This window comes from Scyliorhinus canicula, chromosome 7 (genome assembly GCF_902713615.1).
Source record: "Scyliorhinus canicula chromosome 7, sScyCan1.1, whole genome shotgun sequence".
NCBI lineage: Eukaryota > Metazoa > Chordata > Chondrichthyes > Carcharhiniformes > Scyliorhinidae > Scyliorhinus > Scyliorhinus canicula.
This window is the reverse complement of record NC_052152.1, coordinates 167,230,526-167,258,524: the sequence shown is the minus strand read 5'-3', so window position 1 is coordinate 167,258,524 and position 27,999 is coordinate 167,230,526. Positions and strand designations below refer to the sequence as shown.

The 27,999-nt window shown below is 46.6% G+C and overlaps 1 protein-coding gene across 2 annotated transcripts; it reads right to left on the bottom strand.

Moving 5' to 3' along the window:
• Nucleotides 1-16,085: 16,085 nt before the first annotated feature.
• On the bottom strand, nucleotides 16,086-25,503 carry fitm2 (fat storage inducing transmembrane protein 2). Of its 2 annotated transcripts, none has more exons than XM_038803215.1 (2): nucleotides 25,312-25,503; nucleotides 16,086-18,939 (listed from the first exon to the last, which is right to left on the bottom strand). In XM_038803215.1, the coding sequence occupies exons 1-2, from the start codon at nucleotides 25,476-25,478 to the stop codon at nucleotides 18,339-18,341; spliced, it is 768 nt and encodes a 255-aa protein (XP_038659143.1). In that variant the 5' UTR covers nucleotides 25,479-25,503; the 3' UTR covers nucleotides 16,086-18,338. The 2 variants fall into 2 exon arrangements, with proteins under 2 accessions (XP_038659143.1, XP_038659144.1); XM_038803216.1 differs by lacking the exon at nucleotides 25,312-25,503 and adding an exon at nucleotides 19,320-19,572.
• Between the last annotated feature and the right edge of the window lie 2,496 nt (nucleotides 25,504-27,999).

Here is a 27,999-nt window from a genome sequence, read left to right as displayed (position 1 = left end):
ATTGTTTTAAATCATCTTCCTGCAAAAGAGACCTCAAGAATGTATTATAAATTAGTTTTGTAGAGGGGCGGAATTCTCCGCTCCCGGGAAAAATCGGGAGGGCCGTCGTCAACTCGGCCGAGTTTCACGACGGCCTCGGAGGCCACTCCTCGCCCCCTATTCTCCCCTCCTGGCGGGGCTAGGAGCGGCGCTCCGTAACTCTCGGCCGCCGGGCGGCGCGCCGAGAGTGACGCAACGGCGGTGCCTATGTGACGTCAGCCGCGCATGCGCAGGTTGGCCGGCTCCAACCCGCGCATGCGCGGCTGACGTCACGACGGCTGACAGCTCGAACCTGCGCATGCGCGGTGGCCGTCTTTCCCCTCAGCCGCCCCGCAAGACGTGGCGGCTTGATCTTGCGGGGCGGCGGAGGGGAAATAGTGCGTCCGATTGAGACGCCGGCCCGACGATCGGTGGGCACCGATCGCGGGCCTGTCCCCTCCCGAGCACAGTCGTGGTGCTCATTCCCCACCAGGCCCCCTACAAGCTGCAAAACGGGCATCTCACGGCGATTTCACGACGGCAGCGACCAGGTGTGGTTGCCGCCGTCGTGAAACGGTCGCGAACAGCAGGCCGCTCGGCCCATCCGGGTCGGAGAATCGGCAGTCACCGTGAAAAACTGCGAGCGGCGATTCGTCCGAGCGGGGGGTAGGAGAATCGCGGGGGGCGCCCCAGGGGGTCGTGAAATTAGTTGGGGGGCCCTCCCGCGATTCTCCCACCCGGCGTGGGGAGCGGAGAATCGCGCCCATTGAAACTCAAAGGCCAGAATTGGAGGGGCGCAGAGCAAACTATAGGACGTGGGAAGATTAGAGATAGCGAGGAGTGAGGCAATAGATGATTTGCAAACAAGAGTAAGAATTTTAAAATTGAGACATTAGCAATGAAGGGAATTGCATCCAGAGGTGATTGGTGAATGAGACTTGTGTCAGCAAATTGGCCGTAGCCCACAGCAAGAGGGAATCAGAGCATTCTGGATTGTGTTGCGGTGTTGGTGTAGTGGTATTGTCGCTGGACTAGCAATCCAGAGACCATGGGCAATGCTCTGGGCACCCAGGTTCTGATTGACACATTTGATTGATTTGATCTCACTATTTCTGAGCAGAATGGCCAGCAACCAACAGCAAAGATCAAAGGTGAGCCAGGAGCCACCAGGAGATGAGTAGGCCAGATGCAGGGTGCCAGTGTTGGCAGTTGGTGGCAGTAGTGGCGAGAAGAGGTTGTGGTGTGCTTACAGGTGGTGGCAGGGCCTTGGAAAAGGGGCAGGGGAGGGGGGAGGGGGTTCAAGCCTCGTAGAAAAGTAAGTGTCTGTATGTGTGAGGATGAGGGCATGTGTGCGAGTGTGTGAGGATGAGGGTGTGTGTTAGTGTGTGTGAGAGGTGAGGGTGTGTGATAGAGAGAGGATGAGGGTGTATGTGTGTGAGAAAGGATGAGGGTGTGTGAGAGAAAGGATGAGGGTGTGTGTGAGAGAGAGAGGATGAGGGTGAGTGAGTGTGTGAGAGGATGAGGGTGTGTGAGTGTGAGAGGATGAGGGTGTGTGTGAAAGAGAGGATGAGGGTATGTGTGAGAGAGAGAGGATAAGGGTGTGTGAGTGTGTGAGAGGATAAGGGTGTGTGAGTGTGTGAGAGGATGAGGGTGTGTGAGAGGATGAGGGTGTGTGTGACAGAGGGGATGAGGGTGTGTGAGAGGATGAGGGTGTGTGTGAGAGGTGTGGGTGTGTGTGAGGATGAGGGTGTGTGTGAGAGGTGTGGGTGTGTGAGAGCGATTGTGTGTGAGAGTGTGTGTATATGTGATGAAGGTTGTGTGTGATGAAGGATGTGTGTGAGAGAGGATGAGTGTGTGAGAGGATAAGATTGTGAGGATGTGTGTGTGAGAGGATGTGTGTGATAATGCGTGTGTGTGTGAGAGGATGAGAGTGTTTGTATGTGAGGGTGTGTGCATGTGTAAGGATGTCTGTGTGAGGGTGAGGATGTGTGTGTGTGTGAGGATGTGGGTGATGATGCGGGTCTGTGAGAGGATAAGTGCGTGTGTGAGGATGTACGCGTATGTGTGAGTGCATGTGAGGATGTGTGTGTGATGAGGCGTGTGTGTGAAAGGATGTGTGCGTATGAGTTGTGATAATGCATGTATGAGAGGATGAGTGTGTGTATGAGGATGAGTGTGTGCGAGAACGGTAAGTATGTGTGTGAGAATGAGCGTGTGTGAGTGGATGAGGGTGTGTGCATGTGAGAGAATGAGTGTGTGTGAGGATGTGTGTATGATCCATGTATGTGAGATGATAAGTGTGTAAGAGAGGATGAGAGTGTGAGAGAGGAAGCATGCGTGTGAGAGAATGAGTGTGTGTATGGTGCGTGTATGTGAGATGATTGTGTGAGAGAGGATGCATGTGTGTGAGATGATGCATGTGTGTGAGAAGTTAAGTGTGTGGATGGGTGTATAAGTGTCATGATGGGTGTGGTAGTATGACTAGGGGTATTACGGTACCTGGAAGTGTGAGCTGCCATTGGTGCAGAGGACTCGCTGCCCATTGGCCCAGGTAAGTCATGTGCCTCTCAGCCAATCTCCGCCTATGAGGCGGGATATAAGAACCCGTGCTTCCCGGCAGTCGGCCTTTCTTCTGTACGTCTGCAGCCGGGTACACTTCTTGTGTATTAAAGCCTATTGTCCGGACCTCATCAACGTTTCGCGTCCATTGATTGTGCATCAATGGATTTGTGTGTGAGGATGCATTTATGAAGATGCATGTGTTTCTGATGATGCGTGTGTGGTGTGAGGGTGTGTGAAAAGAGTGTGTGAGTGTGAGAATGAGAGTATGAGTGTGTGTGTGTGAGAAGATGAGTATGTGTGAGAGGCTATTTGTGTGTGTGTGAGGATGAGTGTGTGTGTGAAGATGAGTGTGTGAAGATGTGTGTGAAGATGTGTGTGTGAGGGGGTGTGTGTGAGTGTGTGAGGGGGTGTGTGTGAGTGTGTGAGGATGTGTGTGATGATGTGTGTGAAAGAATGAGGATGTGTGTGTAAGGATCTGTGCGTGTGTGTGTGTGGATGAGTGTATGTGAGGATGAGTGTGTGTGAAGTTGAGTGTGTGTGAGAGAGGACGAGGGTGTGTGTGAGGACTGTGTTTTTACACAGCAGGCGGTAGGCACAGGATCTGGAAGGCACGACCTGAAAGATTGGTAGAGGCATATCTAATTGTTGCTTTCAAAAGGAAGTGGTATCAGCAACTGAAGAGGAAAACAATTTCAGGGGAGATGGCCGGGGTGTGGAACTAGCTACAGTGATCTTGCAGACAGCCAGCACAGAATCGATGGGTCAAATGGCCTCCGTCTGCTGGAATCTTTCAATTATTCTAGAATTTTCTGTTAATTACAGGCATCAAACAGCGAGAATTAGATTAGCATGAGGTTCGGAAGATAGTCTGGGGAAACATGCAAAAATGCAGGTGACTAACTATCCCAAGATAAACTGGGATGAAAGTAATAAATAGTCAGCAAGAAAAGTGTTTTAGAACTGTATCCATGTAGAACTGTCTCTCATCCAACAAAAAAATAGTTCTGGGAAATAAAGAAAGCAAATAATTGAATTCAGAGTAGGGGAATGATTGAGAAATAGTGACCACCACATAAAGATGCAAAGTAATGTAAAAGGACAATGAAGAGTCAAAGATAATGATGATGAACATGAAAGACAAACTAAGCTAGGTGGCCGAGCTCAGGTTAGTAAACAAGCGAACAAATTAGCTGTGGAAAACGAGAGTTGAATAGAATATAAAATAAACATATTCTTACAAGGTGAATGTGGTGATCCACTGTGTTTACTTTGGAACAGGGGACAGAAGGGGTGAAAGAGATTTTTCAGTCTCCAGAAGAGACAAGGACATAATAATTGGATCAGAGCTGATCCTCACCTTCAATGTCTTCAGCTTGAATTAATAAAATAGCAAAGGGCCTTATCACTATTTTCCTTGTACCTCAGACTCAACTTTACATTCAGTCATTGAGCTTCTCTGGTGGACAGACAGGCATAGTAGAAGTGCTTTGTGTCCTTTGAGTTGGTAATGCTGGCTATTTGTGATGGTATTATTAAAGTATTTATGACAGATCAGGTTGGGTAATTTTATTGTTCAAGGCCCTTTATTTCTCCACTTATCTGTTGTGCCATCAACTCTGCCACCACTGGGATATTAATTCAAGTTGCAGCTTTCACCACTACTGTGATGGTACTTGGTGTTGAATTAAGAGGAAGTTTGGTTTCTAAAATCACATATAATTGCTAAGGAGTTGCTAACGCCGGGCCATTAAACTTGTATGGGAGATTATGGAAGGGCAGAGGGCCAGGGAACTGTAAAAAGCAATGATGTCAAATGGGATTGTGGAACTATGGATTGATTTAATGTCAGAAGACAGTTTCGTAGTGCATTGATCGTGATGTGGTAATGAACTTACTGCACAAAGTCTTGAATTCACAGACACTTTTAAAATGTTCCAATTATTCGCGTGTGTTCGATGTGCAGTATATTTTGCAATATTTTTCCGGGGGAGACTTGCTCCCAATCATCAAAATAGCGACAACTTGTCCATCCCGTACCAGCCTCCCCGGACAGACGCCGGAATCTGGCGACTGGGGGCTTTTCACAGTAACTTCATTGAAACCTACTCGTGACAATAAGCGATTTTCATTTCATTTTTCATTTTCATCAAGCTGCATCATGCTTTGAGCCCAAACACCTTAAGGATGAGACAGAGTGGTGGCAGAGAAGAAAAGAATACAAATGCCGCACTCTGGATCTCACTACTTTGTGGGGCATCCTGACCCATGTTCCCACAAATAATGTACCTCTTCCATGATATGAAAGCCCACGGCAGAAACTTGAAATCCAAGTAGACGTCATCTTTGAACTGAAGGAGAGCCGTCAACAGTGACAACATTTTTAATGAGTAAAAGGAAACAAGAAGGTAAAATAATATTGAATGATTTCATGGCTTCAGCAAAAATGAACTGGCATTGGGATCTGCGTTAAAATGGGAATGACTGGAAAGCACTTTGATGTTCTGAATGCATGATTTCACAGAATTGTTACAGTGCAGAAGGAAACCATTTGGCCAACGTGTCTGCACCGGATCTCCAAATAGGCATCATGGCTTATTGCCATTCCCCTGCCTTTTCCCCTACCCCTGAACATTATTTGACTAAAAAAAAATCATCTAATACCCTCTTGCGTACTTTGATTGAACCTGCGCCCAACACAACTCCAGGTAATGCATTCCAGCCCCGAAGCACTGGTTGTGCAAAAAGGTTTTTTCTCGCATCACATTTGCCTCTTTTGCAAATTATTTTAAATCTGTGCAATTCTCTTTGTAGCATTCTTCTCCCCAAAGAGAACAGTCCCAACACCTCAAATCTCTCCTCACAATTGATGGTTCTCATCCATGTAATCATTTTAGCAACCCTCTTCTGACTCTCTCCAATGTGTTCACATCCTTTCTGTAATGTGGCGCACAGAAATTATGCAATATTCCAACTGGGGTTTAACGAGTGTCTTGGATACGTTCAGCATAACGTCCTTGCTCTCAGAATCATAGAACCAGAGAAAGGTTACAGCACAGAATGAGGCCATTTGACTCATTTTGTCCATGCAAGCCCGAGGACACCTCAGTGCCCTTTCTAATCCCACCTTCCTGAACTCGTCCCAGAGCCCTGTACCTTAAGGTGCAGATCCAGGTGCTTTTTAAAACAGTTTAGGGTCTCTGCTTCCACTATCAACTTGGGCAGCAAGTTCCAACTCCCACTACTCTCTGCGTAAAGAGGTATTTCCTCATGTCCCCATTACACCTTCTGCCACATCTTAAATCTATGTCCCCTGGTTCTAGAATTCTCCGCTAGGGGAAAAAAATGTATCCTGTCCACTCCACCTCTTCCCCTCATTACACCTCAATCAAGTCACCTCTCAGTCTTCTTTGTTCCAGGGAAAATAACCCCAACCTATCCAATCTCTCCTCACAGCAACATTTCTTTAGCCCTGGAAACATTCTTGTCAACCTCCTCTGCATTCTCTCCAACCTCCTCTGCATTCTCTCCAGAGCAATTAAGTCCTTCCTGTAATGTGGTGACCAGAACTGCACACAATACTCCAGTTGTGGCCTCACCAGTGTTTTATACAATTCCAACAATATATCCTTACTTTTATATTCTATGTCTCTGCCAATGAATGAGAGCATTGCATATGCTTTCTTTACAACCTTACCTTGTCTGCTTGAACTGCTCTCTTTAGGGGCCTGTGTACTTGTATGTCAAGGTCTCTCACTTAATTTACCTCTCTTAGTATGTTACCATTTATTGTGTACTCCCTATAACTGTTTGACCTCCCTAAATGCATGAATTCACATTTCTGTATTAAAATCCATCTGCCACTTCATCGCCCACTCCATCAACCAATCTATATAATTTTGGAAATTATAGCTATCCTCTATATCTGTCTAGATTTGGCAGTACTGCTCTTATTTTTGGAGGAGGCATGTCTACTTTATACATTTAGGATCTTGCTTTTTAATGCCTCCTACTGATTTTCCACTGATTTATCCTCCAGCAGTGCTATCCAGTCCACCTCAGCCAAGTCCCTTCTCATGTCTGCAAAATGTCCTTTCCCTCAGTTCAAAACCTTTACTCCTGCTTTATCTCTGTCCCTTTTCCACATAATATTAAATCTAACTGAACTGTGATCACTATCCCTGATATGGCTGCCAACTGTCATTTTACCCACTTGCCCTTCTTGTTCCTCAAGACTAAGCCTGGAATTGCATTTGGGGACACCTTCTTCACATGTGATCATCAGGGTCCATCATTTCCCACATTGTGCAGGAGGAGCATACTACGGGTCTACGGTCTCCTACCATGACTTGCTCTCGATTAAGCTATTTACTCCCTTAGCTAGGGACTTATTTGTTAGCTAGGATCCGTGTTTCTTACCAAACACTTTTATTATAGTTATACAGTACTACTCTATACTCATTTTGTTATCCCTACTTTAGTATTAAGCATTAAATTAATTTAATAGATACTCACTGGGACCTACTCACTAATCAGCAGCTTTGGTTGGTCCGTGTCACATTCTGAACCAGTGTTTGTGTCACAATCCGAACCAGCATTTGTGCCACATTCTGAATCAGCGTTTGTCAACTGCTCTTCCTCAGGTTGAGCACTAGGTCCTTTGAAATCCCCTCCTCGGTTATTGTGACTGAGCTGAGTTTTCCTAGAATGCTCCTCAGGGATTTCTCACCAATGGCATCTGTAATCTATGTCCCGATTAATAAAGCCCAGAATATCATATGCTTTAACTGCTCTCTTCACCTGTCTGCCACCTTCAATGATCTATGTACATATACAGTCAGATCTCTCTGCTCCTGCACCCCTTTAGGAATTGTACCCCTTATTGTATATCTTCTCTCCAAGTTCCTCACTTCTCCGTATTGAACTTCATGTGCCATCTATCTGTCCAATCTACCAACTTGTCTATGCCCTTTTCGAGTTTTACACTCTTCTCTTCACAGTTTACAATCCCTCTAAGTTTTGTGTCATCCACAAACTTTGAAATTGTCTCCTGCACACCAAGATTTAGATCATTAATATATATCAGAAAAAGCAAGGACCTCAACATCCATTCCTGGGGAAAACCACAAAAACCTTCCTCCAGCCTGAAAAATATCCATTGACCATTACTTTCTGCTTCCTATTATTCAGCCAATTTCCTATCCATGTTGCTCGTGTCCCTTTTATTCCATGAGCTATAACCTTTCTCTCAGGTCAACAATTTGACCCTGTATCGAATGCCTTCCAAGAGCCCATTTCCACCACATCAACAGCATTACCCTCATCGACCCTTTTGGTTACTCCAGTAAGTTAGTTAAACATGATTTTCCCTTTAGAAATCCATGCTGGCTCTTTTTAATCAACCCACATTTTTTCATGTGACTACTAATTTTATTCCTTAAGCTGAGGTAGCATGAGACTTCCTTTCAAACCTTTTATTTCTTTTCATGAGGAGCACCCTGTGTCTGTTGTAAGTTGCTCACACAGTTGAGGAAATTCTTTTCCCCACCTGGAGTTGTCCTCAGTTGTAAAAGGCTTGGCCCTCACAATCTCACTCCAATCAACCTCACAGGAGGAGCGAGTGGCATGGTGGCACAGTGGTTAGCACTTTTGCCTTGCAGCGCCAGGGCCCTGGTTCAATTCTGGGTGACTGTGTAGAGTTTGCATGTTCTTCCCGTACCTGCGTGTGTTTCAAATAGATGCTCCAGTTTCCTCCCACAGTCAAAAGGTGTGCAAGTTTGGTGGATTAGCCATATTAAATTGCCCCTTAGTGTCCAAAGAGTAGGTGGGGTTACAGGGATAGGGTGAGGGAGTGGGCCTAGGTAAGGTGCTCTTTTGGTGGGTCAGCGCAGACCCGATGTACTGAATAGCCTCCTTCTGCCCTGTCGGGATTCTATGAATTGTTTCTAAAAGCTTTCCCACCACTGATGTTAAACTGAATGGTCTGTAATTTCTAGGGATATCCTTATAACTTTTTTTTGAACAAGGTCACAACATTTGCAACTCTCCAGTCCTGTGGCACCTCCAGAGGTGGTAGATTACAACCAGAGCCCCTGCAATTTCCAGTGTCACTTCATTCATTATCCTTGAATGCATCTCATCTGGTCCCGGTGCCTTGTTAACTTTCAGTCCTGACAGTCTATTCAAAAATTCATCCTCATCAATTTTGAACGCTTCTAGTGACAGAGTTTCCTCACCTGTCACCATGTCCTGGGTAGTATCTATCTCCTTGTTAAAGACAATGCAAAAATATTCATTTAATACCCCAACTATGGCACCTGCCTCCATGTGTAAATCCCTTTTAGGTCCTGAATTGGCCCTATCCTTCCTTTTGCCACCCTTTTATTATTTATATGATTTCAGAGGACTTTTGGATTCCCTTTTATGTTGGCTGCCAGTCTTTTCTCATAATCCCTTTTCATTTCTCTGTGTGTTTTTTCACCTCCCCTCTGAACCTTCTGTGCTTCTCTTGGTTCTCAGCTGTATTGTCCGCCTGATACCTGTCATAACCTCACTTTTTCATCTCCTTTTTCATTTGGGGAGCTTTGGATTTGTTTACCCTACCTTTCCCTTGTAACAAAATATATCTTGACTGTCCAGACCATTTCTGCTTTGAAAATAGCCCATTGTTCAGCTGCATTTGTTCCCACCGAACCTTTGCTCCAGTCTCTCTTGTTGGAGATGGTCATTGTGTGGCATTAATGTTACTTGCCACTTATCAGCCAAAGCCAAATGTCGTCCATGCTGCATTTGGACTCAGTGCTTCAGTAGATGCGGATGGTACTGAACATTGTGCAATCATCAGCAAACATCTCTTTTTCTGACCTTATGATGGGGGGGGAAGCCATTGATGAAGCTGAAGATGGTTGGGCTGAGAAGACTGGCCTGAAGAACTTCAAGTCCAAGCTGCAGTAGAATACTGGTCTATAAACATAGAGACATTCAATTGGAAGGGAAATGGAGCACCAGCCCTGGGGAGAAGGTTCCAGAATTCACCAATGTTGCTCTGGAAGCCTTAGTGACATAGGCATATAGAAGCAGAGGCTGCACTTTCACAGAAGGCCATAAATTGTGCCCGCAGAAGGAAGTAGGAGCAACTGGCCAGGGAGGTCACTGATCAAAATCTGGACCCGAGGATCGAATTGCAGTGCAGAAAGTAGTTGAATGACCTCACAAGCATTAGTCAAGATCAATGAATGCATCTTCACATCACACACCTACGAAGCTACCAGCCTGTCTCACAACCCAATGCACTACACCACTGTCACTCACACAGCTGCAGTGCTTGGTATTCAGGACTCACGACTAGCATTTGCATACTCCATCTCACCGACCCATAACTTCCATCATTGCTAGCCTCACATAACCTCTTGCTGCCTTCACATATCTCGAGCTATTCAGCTGTAGCTGAAACATTATCCATACAGTGACAATCTGCTCCCTTTACCATTCAGGAGAAAGGTGCGATCACATGATCGCCCAACAGAGAAATGTCGGGGCACCATAATTTCATCCGCACAACCCAAAAAGGAGCTGGTGATCAGAATTATTGGGTTGGCATTTATAGCAACACCAGATCCCATGGACTCAGAGATCAAGAATGATGGGGAGTTCCTGCCCAATACCACTTCTCAACTCCCCTGTCGTAGCGCAGCTCCTTTAAGGGGACAGGCTCAACAGAGCATGTGACCGGCTCAGGAGCAGTTGTGCAGGAGCATGCGAACACCGCCAATAGGGAGTTTTAGTGGGGCCTTGGAGCAGGATCCCGGGCATTGTGGACCCCGGAGCCGAAGTGTTAAGACCTGTTGTATTGTGTTCTGTGCCTGTTACTTAACTACTTTTATCTTTCATCAATAAACCCCTTTGTTAATTCCTGGAAGCCTCCAGTGTATGTCATGAGGCACCACATTGGCAATGAAAAAAATGTTTTCACAGCTTGCAAACATTGTGAACTGATGGGAGAAAAGAAGGAGAAATTGACAAAGTACTGAAGCTGCAGCAAGAGTTGGGAATCATTAAACCATGAGTCAAAATGCCTACCATTGGTAACTGCGCCCATTTGACCGAGGGGCTGAGGATTTGAGTCAGTACATCGAAGGGCTCCACTATCTGTTTTACCGCAAAGATCACATGCCAGGTCAAGCAGAAGGTGATACTTCGGACAAGTTGTGGCCCCCAAAACATATAATTTTATTAGAAACCGGTCATGCTCAATGTGTTATAGGGATATGGAGAACAGGTAGAGAGGTGGATTTGATTGAATGGCAGATCAGGCTCAAAGGGTTGAATTACCTCCTTCTGCTCCTAATTCCTATGTTTCTAATTCCCCGGGGGCACTGGACTTGGAGATCTTTTGACCAGATAGTGCAATTGCTCAAAGACCATTTCAACCCAAGGCCCAATTATCCTCCAACATTACAAGTTTAGCTCTGCAGTGAGAGAGCATCAAGAGTCTGTCTTAGCATTTATAGCCAGTCTTCGCCAGCTCGCTGAGCACTGAGTTTTGGACGGGTTTAGTTGCGTGACCAGCTGGCTTGTGGGATCTATAACCTTAATATCCAGAAGCTCCTGGCGGAAACCACTGTAACATTGGAAAAAGCTAGATAACGTCAGCAACAAAAGGACCACTGAACTCCAAAGTGTGGCTGAAGGGGAGGTTAACCAAGTATGGGACAGTAGTGCTCTAGCTCAACAGGCACAGCAGAAAACCAGAACGGTCCTCGGGACCAGACTGGAGTCAAAGGACCAGATAAAAGATGGGGCATCACCCCAAATGGGAGGTGGACTGCTATCATTGTGGGGGAGACCATCCCCAGGAGAACTATCAGACTTTAAGTTTGAATAATACTACAGCTAAGCTTTCCACGTACACAGGCAGACTTTGAAGATCCTCACAACCACCAATTCACCAGTGGAGTACTAGAGAAGGAGGCCAATCTGCCCTTGGATGTCATGGAAGAGGATAGACCCAGTCTGGTGGGAAGAGGCGGGTTACAGAAGAATAGGCTCAATTGGGTAGAAATTTTCAAAATACCCAATGTCGTCCTCCATGATGTTCGAAGGAGGTATAAAGACGTGTTTCACAAGTAACTAGGCCGGATTAAAGGCGTCAAAGCCAAAATCGATGTCAATCCAGATTCTATGCCCAAATTGCTAGACCAGTGCCACAAGCACTGCATCAGAAAGTTGAAGCAGAGCTCAAGAGATTGGAAGAGCTGGGCATGGGGCGGCACTGTAGCACAGTAGTTAGCATTGGTGCATCACAGCACCAGGGACCCTGGTTTGATTCCCGGCTTGGATCAGTGTGTGGAGTCTGCACGTTCTCCCCACTGGTTCCTGTAGGTGGCCCAAAAACACAAAGTGGGTACAGCTGATTAGTGGAGGATAAATGTATCATGGCAGCTGCCAGAATAGCATGCATTCACTCAGATTGAGGTCTTGTCATGGTCTCACACCAAATGCATTCTCCCCCCGATATATTATTTAAGCAAGAATGCTTTGAAATAATTAGAGTAGAGATTTATCAGATATGAGACACAGACAACAGACTAAATGGCCTCCTACTATGAACCATGGGCGAAATTCTCCGACCCCCACGACGGGTCGGAGAATAGCGGGAGGGCCTTCCCGACATTTTTCCCGCCCTCCCGCTATTCTCCCCCCCCAACTCCCGACACGAATCGCTGCCGCCGTTTTTTTACGGCCGGCAGCGATTCACAGCTGTTCGATGGGCCGAAGTCCCAGCCCTTTACGCTGTTTTTACGAACGGCAAAGAGACCTGGTCTGGCCGTTCGTAAAAACGGCGGGAACAACTCGCTTTTTATAACCATGGCACCGATTGGCACGGCAGTACCACGGCCGTGCCAAGGGTGCCATGGGCCCGCGCACTATTTGTCCTTCCGCCGCCCCGCAGTATCCATTCGCGGGGCGGCTGAGGGGCATCCCGGCCCGCGCATGCGCGGGTTTCGCGCAAATACGCGATGACGTCATCCGTGCATGCGCGGGTTGGAGTCTTCCAATCCGCGCATGCGCGGCTGACGTCATATGACGCGTCAGCCGGCGCTAACTCCGGCAAGCGGGTTTAACGAAATTCGTTAAGCCCGTGATGCCGGAGCTTGCGGCGTCGGGCTGCTAGCCCCGACCGGGGACCAGAATCGGTTCCCGGTCGGGAAGGGGGGGGCTGGCGTCAAACCCGCCCGGGTTTGATGCCAGCCTTACGATTTCTCCCGTTTTGGGAGAATCGCGCCCCCCATTTTTAACTTCTTCCTTAACAAGTGCCTTATCCAGTAGGATGTCGGGTTTGATGGATGTCTGTCCAGCGTTTAGGGATATCTGAATCTAAGATTGCAATTTTGTACTTGAGCATTTTAAAAATTGATCATTCAGTGCTTATGACCAGCTTAACCTTCAAGTCCCTCTTGGCTGCTTTGCTGTTTGGAGTAATAGTTGCTTCTCAACCCGTATAGCAGACATTTGTCTTTTTACCTAGCATTGGAGACAGCTGCTCATGGTACTGTCCGACACCAATTTTCTAATCCCATGCATTTCATCAATCAGTGCATGATGTAAAAAGTGGAAATTGTGAAATGCACTGAAATTATTGAACTATGCATTAATGGTATAAGAAAATTAAAACCGGAATACACTGGACTCTGAACATCATGCATTGATAAATCATGTATAAGTTCCACTGCAGTTACAATATGAAAACTGGCGAAGCCAAATAGGAAAAAGGGGCGAAATTCTCCGACCCCAGCAGGGTCGGAGAATCGCCTGGGGCCGCCGAAAATCCCGCCCCCGCCGTGGCAGAGATTCTCCGCCACCCGGGAAGTGGCGGGGGCGGGAATCACGCCACTCCGATCGGCGAGGACCCTGCGGCGATTCTCCGGCCCGCGATGGGCCGAAGTCCCGCCGCTGGGAGGCCTCTCCCGCCGCCGAGGTTTGAACCACCTCTGGTGGCGGCGGGATCGGCGGCGCGACCGGGCCCCCGGGGTCCCGGGGGTCGCGGGGCGATCGGACCCCGGGGGGGTGCCCCCACGGTGGCCAGGCCCGTGATCGGGGCCCCCGATCAGGGAACGAGCCAGTGCCTTGGGGGCACTCTTTCTCCTCCACCATGAAGCGAAACCCACAGCGCGCATGAGCAGGTGGTGACGTCAGCGGCAGCACATGCGCGAACCGGCGAAAGCCTTTCGGCCAGCCCCGGGCCTGAAGGGCCGCTGGCACCGGTTTTTGGCGTGGTGCCAACCGCTCCGGCGCGGGGCTAGCCCCCAAAGGTGCGCAGAATACCACACCTTCGGGGAGGCCCGACCCCGGAGTGGTTGGCGCCACTCCCCTATGCCGGGACCCCCGTCCTGCCGGGTAGGGGAGAATCCCGCCCAAGATAAGCCAGAGAGAATTTATGGCGAGTACTGTGGGCAGCACGGCAGGACAGTGGTTAGCACAGTTGCTTCACAGCCACAGGGTCCCAGGTTCGATTCCCAGCTTGGGTCACTGTCTGTGCAGAGTCTGCACGTTCTCCTTGTGTCTGCGTGAGTTTCTCACATCGTCCATCGATGTGTGGGTTAGATGGATTTGCTATAATTGCCCAGCATCCAAAAGGGATAGGTGGGATTACTGGGTTACAGAGATAGGTTGGAGGCGTGGGCTTAAGTAGGGTGCTCTTTCCAAGGGCCGGTGCAGATTCGATGGGCCGAATGGCCTCATTCTGCACTGTATATTCTATGATTCTAACTCCCACAATTCCCACAGCCATTGAGGAGTAAGGGCCCAGAGTAAAGCCGATGGCTAACTCACGCATGGACCAATATATCAGGAACTCAACAATAGCAATACTGGAGGAGGCCACATACATCCCTGTACTACCCTAACCAATGTGATCGGTGTGAAGAAACAAAAATATATAAAGCTAGTAATTGTTTACATTGACATTCAACTATCGTATGGATTGCATGTTAAGTCTTCCATTTCTCATAATTATAAAACCTATACAAGCATTCCCTTCTAGATATATATCCGTTTTACAGGATCTGGGCGACGCTCTTTAAGACGGCATTTATTGACCATCTCTAATTGCCCTTGAACTGATGTGGAGATGCCAGCATTGCCCTTGAATGGAGTGGCTTGCTAGGCCATTTCAAAGGGTAACATTGTGGTGGGTCCGGAGTCACATGTAGGCCAATTCAATTCCACCATCTGCCGTAGTGACATTCAAAATCTGGTCCCCAATATCAGCTCACTATTTTATTATGACAGAAACTGACACCAAATCAAGATGATGCCGGGATGGATGACTTAAAGATTGGGAAATGAGAATGAAAAAGTTTTTTTAGTTTTTTTATAAATTTAAAATACCCAATTCATTTTTTCCAATTAAGGGGCAATTTAGCATGGTCAATCCACCTACCCTGCACACCTTTGGGTTTTGGGGGCGAAACCCACGCAAACATGAGGAGAATGTGCAAACGCCACACAGAGAGTGACCCAGAGCCAGGATCAAACCTGGGACCTCGGCGCCGTGAGGCAGCAGGGCTAGCCCACTGAACCACCATGCTGCTCTGATTGAAAAAAGATTTTAAGGAGAGTCTTAAAGGAACACAGAAGACAAGGGACAGGATTCTCCAAGCCAGGGCAACATGCCGGAGAATCGCCGCAACCGCTCCACACCGCCCCCAACGTCGGCACGCGATTCTCCGAGGAGCGGAGAATCGGTGCCATTTGCGCCGGAGCGTTTGCCGCAGCACCGTTTACGTGCCGCTGTCCACAGCCGGGCCGCCAATTCTCCTTGATGGGCCGTGCAGCAACGGCAGAGTCCCGCCAGCGCCATCCACACCTGCTCGCAGCCGGCGGGAACTCTGCGCACAGGGTCAGGGGGCATCCTTCACCGGGGAGGGGGGGATGCCTCCGATGGGGTCTAGCCCGCAATCAGGGCCCACCATTCCGCGGGCCAGCCTCTCCAGCCCCGGACCTATTTTGTTACGCGACTGGCCCCTGAACCCCCACGCCATGTTGTGTCGGGACCGGCACGTTGAGGAAGTCCACCGTGCATGCGTGGGTTGGCGTGGCACCACTGCGCACGCATGGCGTGGCACGGCAGCCAGTTGGCGGTGGGAAGGGAGGCTGGAGCGGCGTGAACCGCTCCAGCGCCCTGCCGGCCCATGTGGCGGCCAGAATCGGTAATGCCCGCGCCAGTTTCACGCCATCGTGAAATGCGACGGCATTCACAACGGCGCGGACACTCTGCCTCCATTTCGGAGAATCCCGCCCCAGATTTGGGGTATGAAAGGCAGAATTTTAGAAACGGTGGCTGATAGAACAAGGTGAAAGGAGTAGCCACAGCAGAAAGAAGCAGTGGTCTTGGAGATTGTACGGCTGGAAGGAAAGAACCAGAGTTCTTGAAGGTTGTATGGCTGGAGGAAATTAAAGGGCAAGCAATCAACTTTTGATCCAATTGAACAGTCACAACGCATTACTTAAAAATATTAAATACTTTAATGGAAAAATACATAGCTGCAAACTGTGAACATGCAAATTAAAATTGTGTTACAATTGCTGCACTCCTTCCTATAGTGTTTCAAAGTACAAAGAGTAGATCAAAGACTTTTTCTCGATTCTGGGAGAAACTTAAACAGGACACAGAATAACGTTAAATTTCAAAGACAATGTCACTTGCATTAAAACTTGGCAAATTTTAAATATACGATGACAAATTCTCAAACCATTATGCACATCTACTGTGCACAATCCAATTCACTAAATTACTTTTCTTAAATCGATCGTACAGATGAAACATTTCATGACATTCCACATATTCAGTAGTATTTCTTCTCAATTCTATATACAAATTGGTGAACATTTACATTTCAAAAAATCTTTCTTTGCATTCAAAACATGGAGCAAAATGTGAATCAGATAAATACTATTTTAATGTACATTCCTATGTGAATAAAACTGACAAAAAACAGGTAAGAGAAACAGATTTGTAAACATTGGTCTAAATGTTGTAGAATTATTTAATTACAGCACCAGTGGTCTTGATCATTTCCAAATCCAGTGTTGTGAACAACATGCAATCAGCTCTTAAAAATACATCCATATATAGAATGAGACAAATATAATACTGTCCAAGGAATATACCCCCCCATATCACAAAATAAATCTTCAGTTGCAGCAGACCACACATTATGCTTTGTTTCAAACAGTACAATGTTATAAATTTCAACAATTCAGCTTCTTAAATCCACCTGGCACTATAAATATTGGTACACAAAAAAAAACTTGTAAGCAGTGTTCTCCACAAGCACTTGGGAGTGTGACAACCACCATGCTTTGAAGGTAAAATATCTGCAGCAATATTGGCACCAAGTATTTTAGGCAAGTCACAAAGTTAACAATTCAAGTGAAATCCCAGCTGGAGAAAGTAAGTTTAAGCGACATCCCAGCTGGAAAAACTCTGTAACTCTAGTTTACTCGTGGGAAATAAATATAATAGCTGCAGGAACAAATGTAGGCATCATACAATAAATATTACTCAAGTTGTATTATACTATTTCATCACTTATAGGTTTATATACAAGATGCTTTTAATACATTTGGAACACTGAAAAACACAATGACATTTTAACTGCCTGCCAAAAGCTTCATTGAAATATTAGCATGTTGGATGTTTTTGCTTGACTTTGAAGTTTTAAAGTTAAGGGCATTAATTAGCCACTAGCTAAAATAAAGCATTATACTTATATTTTAAGATAAATTATGCAGGCCTATGTGCCAAGGCATGATGGGTATGGTCTACATCAATAGAAATTCTACTCGAAGTACTTGAATATCTACAATTACTACTATTGTTCAGAGCATTAATAACAAAAGCTAATTTGTCTATTTTATCTAACTGCCACCACTGGATATTTCTTCCCTGCACATATTTATGTACAATTTTTATAAAATGTCCAAAAAGCAATGGAGAAATAGCTATTACTGCACAGAATTGTTTTCTTCAGCTATCACAGAGCAGAGCGAAAAATTGAAATAAAGAACGCATAAACCTTAGCACAACGTACATGTAACAGAGACAATGAAGAACAGATTAAATAGAGTTGAGAAATATATAAATGAAGACAAATGGATAAAATAGCAACTGCCCTGATTATTAATTTAATTATTTGAAGCTAAACAACAGAATTGTAGCATGAAAGTATTAAAAAATTGGTGATATTTGAAATTTTGAAGGCAATAGCATAACACAATCAAGAGAAGCACAATAATTGCCAGCATCTTCCAAAATACAAAATAGAGATTTATTATCCCACAATTACACTTAGGCTGCTGCATGGCTACATATGCAGAAATAATTCAAGCTGAAAATATAACTTTTCCTCCTTTAAAATACTAAACTTAAAAAAAACACCCCAGCATGGCATACACAAATGGCAAAGCAGGTAACTAAACTAACTATAGAAAAGCAAAGTACATTTTGAAACATATTCAGTTGATCTATTATTAATATTCTTGTGCGGAAGAGCAGCCAGAGCAGAAATATTATACATATATTAAATCAGACTTCAGGAGATCCCACCAAAGGATCCAGGATGATGTATGGAGAATACTGATCTGCCATACACATGTATTGTCAAAGCACAAGTTACAGCCTTTATGCTTGGAGCCTGTAGACATGATGGGTACAGTCAATAGAAATTCCACTCTTCGAACTGGAGTACCTCCAATTACTACACCTTTTGCTTCCCAATTTCAGGTGGCAATCCAGGAGAAAAGGATTTCTTAAACCAAAATCTGTATGTTCCGTACCAGGCAGAAATTCCAAAAGCAGTCCCAATTATTTTATGAGGCATATCATGAAAATAGATTGCGGTACAAAAAAACATCCAAACCCACAACAAAAGCAAAGCATTTAAAGCAATAAACAGTGATTTAATGATTGTGGCGGTGGCCTTTCCTCGCTTTTGTTCCACTTTGTGAAGTTCATTCACGACTGCTATTTCTTCTGCTATTATCAGCACACAGTATGACAATAAGAAGGAGTGTCCAGAGATGTCGAAGCCAAGCCACAAATGGCCATGTTTCCTGCAAGTGTATAGATTTTCAAATTCGTGCAGAACGGTCACATTTTGAGATTCGTAGCACTCACCCGTGAAATTTTCGATAACGTGAAATAACCTTGTGCTAAAAAACCAAACAGCAGTTCCTACCACACACGACGTTATTCGACGTACTGCAAACAGAACATCCCTTTGAACAAAGTAGTTTGAAGTAAAAACAAAAGGAAGCAGCAGGCCCAAGGTCCAACCCCATGAAAATTTGACAAAATACCTATAAAACAAAAATGTAAAAATAATTTTAATGCCAAGATAGTTCCAGTGCAATCACTCATATGTTCAATTTAGGGGTTAGTGCAACAGGAAATAACTAATTGCTTGTGACCCTTATCGTACATCACTTACAATTAATGGAACTACATATTAATTGAAAAGTGTTATTGAGATTTTTGAGTTTCTATATCAAGTTATCTTAGGATCTCTGGAGTAACTCAAATGTTTCCCTCTAGTATTTTTAATAATCTACTGTGTTAACAGTTCTGTCGAAAAGATTAAAGGGAAGGTTAGTGGTTAGAAGGAGTTAGAAAAATTTACCAAATAAATGTGTAGAATTTAAAATACTATCACAAACATTTTGAAGCATGTCATAATCATCTTGTTTCATGGCTTACATCAATATTTTTTATAGAGGTCAGACTTCCAGTGACGACCATTGTCTGATCGATCACACATAAGGTGGCTCCTGCTTAGAAATGTTGCATTTGGTCGTTTCTGTCCACCTTTGTGGATAAAGAGTGAAGTGAGAGGAGGGTGGCGATTTCTCCCCCAGAGCGAAATGTCAGCAGGGTATCAGACATGGCAAAAGCCAGTGAGAGCCCTAGCTGAGGAATTGGAGGACTCTGGAAAAAATGGCGGGGGGGGGGGGGGGGGTGGCGTTGTCAGCTGCGCTGCCTGTGGAGTAGCTGATGCATATCATTAAAGGGAAATTTAATCAACAGCAAAAGGAGATACATGGAGGGAACTCAAGCATTAATCATTATTCATCAATGCATGTAAAAAAGTGTTAAACAATTGCGTTTTCTTAATCTTGTGACAGGTGCCAGCTGAACTAGTTTAGATCCGTATGCCTTTTCAATGCAACTGTGAAATAAAATTACATTAAAACTTCAATATGAACAGTAGCAGGTGTCTGCTGTCCATCTCAATAGCACAATATTCCTTAATTCTGTTCAGTGAAATGTGAGACAAAAATTGATAGTGGAGCAACCAAAATGGTGGGGAAGATTGGTTTTAATACACATCTTAAAGAATGAGAGGACGGTCAAAGGGATGACAGTTAAGGGAAAGAATTTTAATTCAGAGAGCTAAAAGAGTAGCCACCAATGGTAAAGTAAAGGATACAAGACAGCACTAATAAGGGAAGGGTGTTTATCCTTAAAGGGGAGGCAGTGGTGAAGTTGTAGGCCAGAGGATTAGAGATCAAGACGGGCAATGTTCACAGTAATCGAAAGACAAGGATGAGAATTGCGAATTCAAGTTGTTGAAAAACTGAACAAGGCCATAAGCAATGGGGTAAGCCTTGGTCAGGAAAACATTAGCAGAATTCTGAATGAGCTAATTTTCATGAGAGAGATGGGATGCCAACCGTGGCAACATTGAGTCTGGAGATGACAAAAAAACATGGATATGGGCGTCAGCAGCAGCTAGGACTATACAAGATGTGAGATGAGCAACTTTGCAGTTAGGTGATCTTTGTGATGACGAGGGTGTGGGATGAGAGATTCAGTTCTGTCACACAGCAGTCTGAAGTCGTAAATGGTTCCATTCGGCTGGAGAAGTGGCTAGGAAGGGGTTAAAATCAGTGTCAATAGGTACAGAGCTTATGCAGATACATTTGGTGATGACAGTATTGATAGGAGTGACCAGTACAAAGTCCTTGTGGAGGCAAAAGTTCCAACCCGCACTGAAGATACTGTCCATCGTGTTGCTTGACACCACCAGTGTTCTAAATGAAATCAATTCAGATCATGTCTAACAGCTTGGACTCCATGAGCACTGTGGGGCATCAGCAGCAACAAAATTATTTTGAACCACAATCTGTAACCTCGTGGTCTGGGATATTCCTCACTTTGCCATTACTGTCAAGCTAGGGAACAAATTCAATCCTGCCCCATCAGTCTACTCTTGTCATCTGGAAGGTGTTGTTGACAGCTGTATCAAGCAGCACATGCCTAGCAATAACCTGCTCACTAACACTCAGTTTGGATTTAAACATGGACAAAAGAGATCAACTAAAGAGGGAAGGTCACAATGACTGCCTTTGACATCATGGCAACATTTGACAGAGTGTGAAATCAAGGAGCTCCAGTAAAATTAACTCGAGAGGAATCGGAGGGGAGGGGAGAGAAATTCTCCAATGGTCGGAGTCATACCAAACACAATGCAAAATTATTTTGATTATGGACACCAAACATCGCAGCCCTACAACATCACTGCATGAGCTCCTCAGGGTAGTGTCCTTGGGTCAACCATCTTTAGCTGCTTCAGCAAAGACCTTCCCTCCATCAAAAGGTCAAAAGTGCAGATGTTCACTGATAACTGCACAATGTTCATGACTCCTCAGATAATGAAGCACCACGTCCACATGCACAAGACTTGGACAACAATCAGGCTTTGGATGAAAGGTGGTAAGTGCCACTTGCACCACACAAGTGCACACCATAACTATCCCCAACACGAACATGATACCATCCAGGGCAAAGCAGCTCAATGAATTGGCATCCTAACAGTCACCTTAAACATTCATTCTGGCCAGCACCAATGCACAGTAGAAGAAGTGTGCCGTGTACCATCTACAAGATTTGCAATGCCTCCTTCGACAGCACCTTCAAAACCCGCAACCTCTACCACCTAGAAGGACAAGAACCGCAGACACATGATACCACCATCGGAAAACTCCCCTTTAAGCCACACAGCACACTGACTTGGACTGCATAGTAATTCCTTCACTGCTGCTGGGTCAAACACCTGGCGTTCTGTTCCTAACAGTATTGTGGGTCTACCTACATCAGATGGACTGCAGTAGTTCAAGAAGGCAGCTCACTACCATGGCCATTGAGAATGGGCAAGCTTTCCTTGCCGGCAATGCTCACATTTTGTTAAGAAAAATAAAATGTCGCACTTTATGTATGCAACAAGATAATCTTTCCACAGGCAATGAGGAAGCTAATAATAAAAACTTCAGTGTCATACCCAGTGGAGGCATGTCATATTCATAATTTTGAACATGGACAGCTGTCAGTATATAATTTTCTAGAACTGCCTTTTATTTAAAAATAGCCACTATCAAGACTGCTATGATGGCTGTTTCTTTTATACTTTCCAGATATCCTCAAGTCTCTCAGCAATTCTCCATTGAATGACTAAGGGCAGAGTTCCCCATGAGCATATCAAGATGAAACCCATCAATGGAGTTTGCACTTGCTCTGGTTTATGGAGTCACTAGAAACTCACAATTTATACACTACCTGCCACACTCCACAACCAAAGACACCCTGGCTATGAGATGAAAAACTATAAAGGAAGCTGTTGAGAAGCCAGTTCATCACAAGGAGGTGTGGACAGACCATCCCTTCCATCCATACTCCATCATCTAGCAATAGCTTCTGTCTTTAAACCATTCAAGATGGAAAATAGAAGTATTTAATCATCTGATCTGCACCGCCTCCAGAAAAATCTATCATCCCATAGAGAAACTGGTCAGTCTGCAGAGAACACATCAAGAAATGGCAGCTGCCGAAAGAGACAGTAACATACACACCTTTAAAAGCCTGGAGATTACTACATCTTAAAAGTCGCCCTGCCTTCCTTTGCGAAGTCCACCAGCACAGAAACTTCACCTCTCTGTAAGAAAACTACAAGTAACGCACTTTGTGACCAGTTGAATATCCATCTCTCTGAAGGTATCCTGTAATAATCCTGCAATAGCCCAGATATACTTTTCCAGTTATTGAAATCACTTCTACTCTTTCGGAGCAAAAACACCTTCAACAAACCAATCATGAGAACGATAAACTACTATAAAAGCAAATTACTGGAATCCAAAACAAAACAGAAAATACCGGACAATCTCAGCAGGTCTGACAGCATTTGTGGAACAAGAAAGGAGCTAACGTTTTGAGTCTGGATGACTCGTCGTCAATGTATTTATTTTAATCTCTTTCATTGACAGGGCTGGTTTAGCTCAGTGGGCTAGACAGCTGGTTTGTGATGCAGAACAAGGCCAGCAGCACGGATTCAATTCCCGTACGAGCTTACCCGCACAGGCGCCAGAATGTGGCTTTTCATAGTAACTTCATACTTGTGACAATAAAAGATTATTATTAAAAATAAAAATAGGGTGATGGTGGGTGAGAGTTCACAGTCTGAAGTTGTTGAACGAAATGTTAAATACCAAAGGATGGAACATGCCAAATAAGATGATGTGGTATTGTTCCTCCAGTTTGCGCTGGACTTCACTGGAACATCACAGCAGGCCAATGACTGGCATGTGGACATGAGAGTAAAACGGTAAGTTGAATCGACAAGCAACAGGAAGGTCTGGGTCCTGCTTGCAAATTGACCAAAGGTGTGCTGCAAAGAGATCACCCAGTCTGCATTTAGTCTCTCCAATATAGAGTAGACCGCATTAGGAGCAGAAAATGCAATGGACCAGATTGAAGGAAGTGCACGTGAAGCACTGCCTCACTTGAAGAGTGTTTAGGCCCTTAGATGGTGAGCAGAAAGGAGGTGAAGGTGTTGTGGGTGATGGAGTGGACCAAGGAAATGATCCCTGCGAAATGCTGACAGTGGGGTGAGAGGAAGACATGTTTGGTGATGGCATCATGCTGGAGTTGGCAGAACTTGTGGAGGATGATTCTTTGAATGTGGAGGCTGATGAGGTGAAAAGTGAGGACAAGGGAGACCCTATACTGGTTCTGGGAAAGAGGAGAAGGCATGAGAGCAGAGATGCAGAAGATGGGTCGGACACAGTTGTGAGCCCTGTTGACCAAAGTGGGTAGGAAACCACGATTGAAGAAGAAAGGAGACATGTCAGCAGCACCATTTTGGAAAGTGAAAAACTATTTTTTTGATTACAAGTTGTGAGCAGTTTTGTGTCCCATATCCAAGGAAGGATGTGCTGGCCTTGGAAAGGTTCAGAAGAATGATCCCTGGAATGAAGAGTTGGTCATATTAGAACGGTTGAGGATTCTGCATCTGTACTCATTTAAATCTAATAATAATAATAATTTTTATTGTCACATGTAGGCTTACATTAACACTACAATGAAGTTACCGTGAAAAGTCCCTAATCGCCACATTCCAGCGCTTGTTCAGGTACACAGAGTATTCAGAATGTCCAAATTACCTTCCTTGCAGGAGGAAACTGGAGGACCCAGAGGAAACCCACTCAGACACAGGGAGAACATGCAGACTCCGCACAGACAGTGACCCAAGCCAGGAATAGAGCCTGGGACCCTGGCACTGTGAAACAATGGTGCTAACCACTGTGTGGCCATGCCACCCAAAAATTTAGAAGGATGAGGGAGGATCTTATTGAAAATTACAGCATACTGAGAGGCCTAGATAGGGTGGACGTGGAGTGTATGTTTCCACTAGTAAGAAAAACTAGAGCCCCGAGGGCACAGCCTCAGACTGAAGGGTCGATCCTTTAAAACTGAGATGAGGTGAAACTTCTTCAGCGAGAGGGTGGTGAATCTGTGGAACTCATTGCCAGAGAAGGCTGTGGAGGCCAAATCACTGAGTGTCTTTAAGACAGAGATAGATAGGTTCTCGATTAATAAGGGTATCAGGGGTTATGTGGAGAAGGCAAGAGAATGGGGATGTGGAACATATCAGCTATGATTGAGTGGCAGAACAGACTCGATGGGCTGAATGGCCTAATTCTACTCCTATCTCTGATGTAAAAGTGCACTGCTTCACCTAAATTTTCTTGACCACATGTGTGCCCTGAGTAATTGATGTAGCGTTACACATTCAGGGTAAATGCAAGAATAAGTATTCATCTTTTAAAAATCTTTTTTAAAAGCCTGCTGCTGATTATGCAAAATTGCCTCCAAATTCAAGAGGTTGAGAAACACACTCCTATACCTTCCCAAAGAAACACACCGGTTGCAGAGAGTAAGGGAAGGGAATTCAGTTCCATGGTGTTCAGTTCTCTCATCCCGGTCTGTAACACAAGGTTTACAACAGCAGTGTAGATAGTGCTGTATTCCCCATCAGTTTATTTGAAATTACTTAGGAGCATTATGTACAATGGACTCAGAGTGAAGATAAATTTCAAGAGCAATTTTCGTGCTCATTGTACTTTGTTCCACAAGACCTCAAGATCAATGTGCCTCGAACCTGGGTGCACATTATTGCCTTGTACTTCAGCGTTAAGCAAAGAGGCTCTTTAGTCTGAACTCCCCTCTTCTGGGGAAAGTTTGAGCCCTTTCCCTATCTAGGCTGCATATACACCTTAAGCTGGGATCGACGAGGAGCTGGCGGCCGGGGTGGGGACACAAGCGGCGCTCCGAGAGCTTTAATGGGCGGTCGGTAGCACCCTCCGCCCAGGCCGCGAGGCCTAGAGCCCTTCAATACTCACACATTCAGGGCATTGCGCCGGTTGGAGAAGTAGGACTCGGTCACGAGCTGGCTGGCTTTGAGCAGCGAGCCGCCCAGCGTGATGAGTGTGAGCAGCGGCGCCAGGTACGGGCGGATACAAGCCCGGTGAAGAGCACTCAGCTGCTGGACAAGGGCATCGACAGACATCTTCACCCTGACAGAAGCTCGCCCCGCCCCCTGACCCCACTGGTCAGAATACCACGCCCTGCCCCCTCACCCCATTGGTCAGAATACCACGCCCTGCCCCCTCACCCCATTGGTCAGAATACCCAGTCCCACCCCCTCACCCCATTGGGCAGAATACCCAGTCCCACCCCCTCACCCCATTGGGGAAAATATCCAACCCTGCCTCCTCATCCCATTGGTCAGAATCCCCGACTCCGCCCCCTCACCCCATTGGTCAAACTACCCAACCCCACCCCCTCATCCCATTGGTCAGAAATGATATGAAAATATGAAAATCACTTATTGACACAAGTAGGCTTCAATTATGTTACTGTGAAAAGCCCCTAGTCGCCACATTCCGGCGCCTGTTCGGGGAGGCTGGTACGGGAATCGGACCGTGCTGCTGGCCAGCCTTGGTCTGCTTTAAAAGTCAGCGATTTAGCCCCGTGTGTAATGCCCAACCCTGCACCTCACCCTATTGGGGAACATACCCAGCCCTGCCCACTCATCCCACTGGGGAAAATACCCAGCCCCCTTACTCCATTGGTGAAAATTCCCAGCCCTGCCCACTCATTCCACTGTGGAAAATACCCAGCCCTGCCCACTCACCCCATTGGGTAAATACCCAGCCCTGCCCACTCATCCCACTGGAAAAAATGCCCAGCCCTGCCCCCTCACCCCATTGGGTAAATACCCAGCCCTGCCCACTCATTCCACTGTGGAAAATACCCAGCCCTGCCCACTCACCCCATTGGGTAAATACCCAGCCCTGCCCACTCATTCCACTGTGGAAAATACCCAGCCCTGCCCACTCACCCCATTGGGTAAATACCCAGCCCTGCCCACTCATCCCTCTGTGGAAAATACCCAGCCCTGCCCACTCACCCCATTGGGTAAATACCCAGCCCTGCCCACTCATCCCACTGGAAAAAATGCCCAGCCCTGCCCCCTCACCCCATTGGGTAAATACCCAGCCTCACCCCCTCACCCCATTGGGTAAATACCCAGCCTCACCCCCTCACCCCATTGGGGAATATACCCAGCCCTGCCCACTCATCCCACTGGGGAACATACCCAGCCCTGCCCCCTCACCCCATTGGGTAAATACCCAGCCTCACCCCCTCACCCCATTGGGTAAATACCCAGCCTCACCCCCTCACCCCATTGGGGAATATACCCAGCCCTGCCCACTCATCCCACTGGGGAATATACCCAGCCCTGCCCACTCATCCCACTGGGGAATATACCCAGCCCTGCCCACTCATCCCTCTGTGGAAAATACCCAGCCCTGCCCACTCACCCAATTGGGTAAATACCCAGCCCTGCCCACTCATCCCACTGGAAAAAATGCCCAGCCCTGCCCCCTCACCCCATTGGGTAAATACCCAGCCCCACCCCCTCACCCCATTGGGTAAATACACAGCCTTCCCCCATCACCCTATTGGGTAAATAACAGCCCCGCCCCCTCACCCCATTGGGTAAATACACAGTCTTCCCCCCTCACCCCATTGGGGTAAATACCCAGCCCTGCCCCCTCACCACATTGGGTAAATACCCAGCCCTCCCCCTCACCCCATTGGGGTAAATACCCAGCCCTGCCCCCTCACCACATTGGGTAAATACCCAGCCCTCCCCCTCACCCCATTGGGTAAATACCCAGCCCCACCTCCTCACCCCATTGGGGAATATACCCAGCCCTGCCCACTCATCCCACTGGGGAAAATACCCAGCCCTGCCCACTCATCCCACTGTGGGAAATACCCAGCCCTGCCCCTCACCCCATTGGGGAATATGCCCAGCCCTGCCCACTCATCCCACTGGGGAAATTACCCAGCCCCACCCCCTCACCCCATTGGGGAAAATACCCAGCCCTGCCCACTCATCCCACTGGGGAAAATACCTTGCCCCACCCCCTCACCCCATTGGGGAAAATACCCAGCCCTGCCCACTCATCCCACTGGGGAAAATACCTTGCCCCACCCCCTCACCCCATTGGGGAAAATACCCAGTCCTGCCCACTCATCCCACTGGGGAAAATACCCAGCCCCACCCCCTCACCCCATTGGGGAAAATACCCAGCCCTGCCCACTCATCCCACTGTGGGAAAATACCCAGCCCTGCCCACTCACCCCATTGGGGAATATGCCCAGCCCTGCCCACTCATCCCACTGGGGAAATTACCCAGCCCCACCCCCTCACCCCATTGGGGAAAATACCCAGCCCTGCCCACTCATCCCACTGGGGAAAATACCCAGCCCCACCCCCTCACCCCATTGGGGAAAATACCCAGCCCTCCCCCTCACCCCATTGGGGAATATACCCAGCCCTGCCCACTCATCCCACTGGGGAAAATACCCAGCCCTGCCCACTCACCCCATTGGGGAATATACCCAGCCCTGCCCACTCATCCCACTGGGGAAATTACCCAGCCCCACCCCCTCACCCCATTGGGGAAAATACCCAGCCCTGCCCACTCATCCCACTGTGGGAAATACCCAGCCCT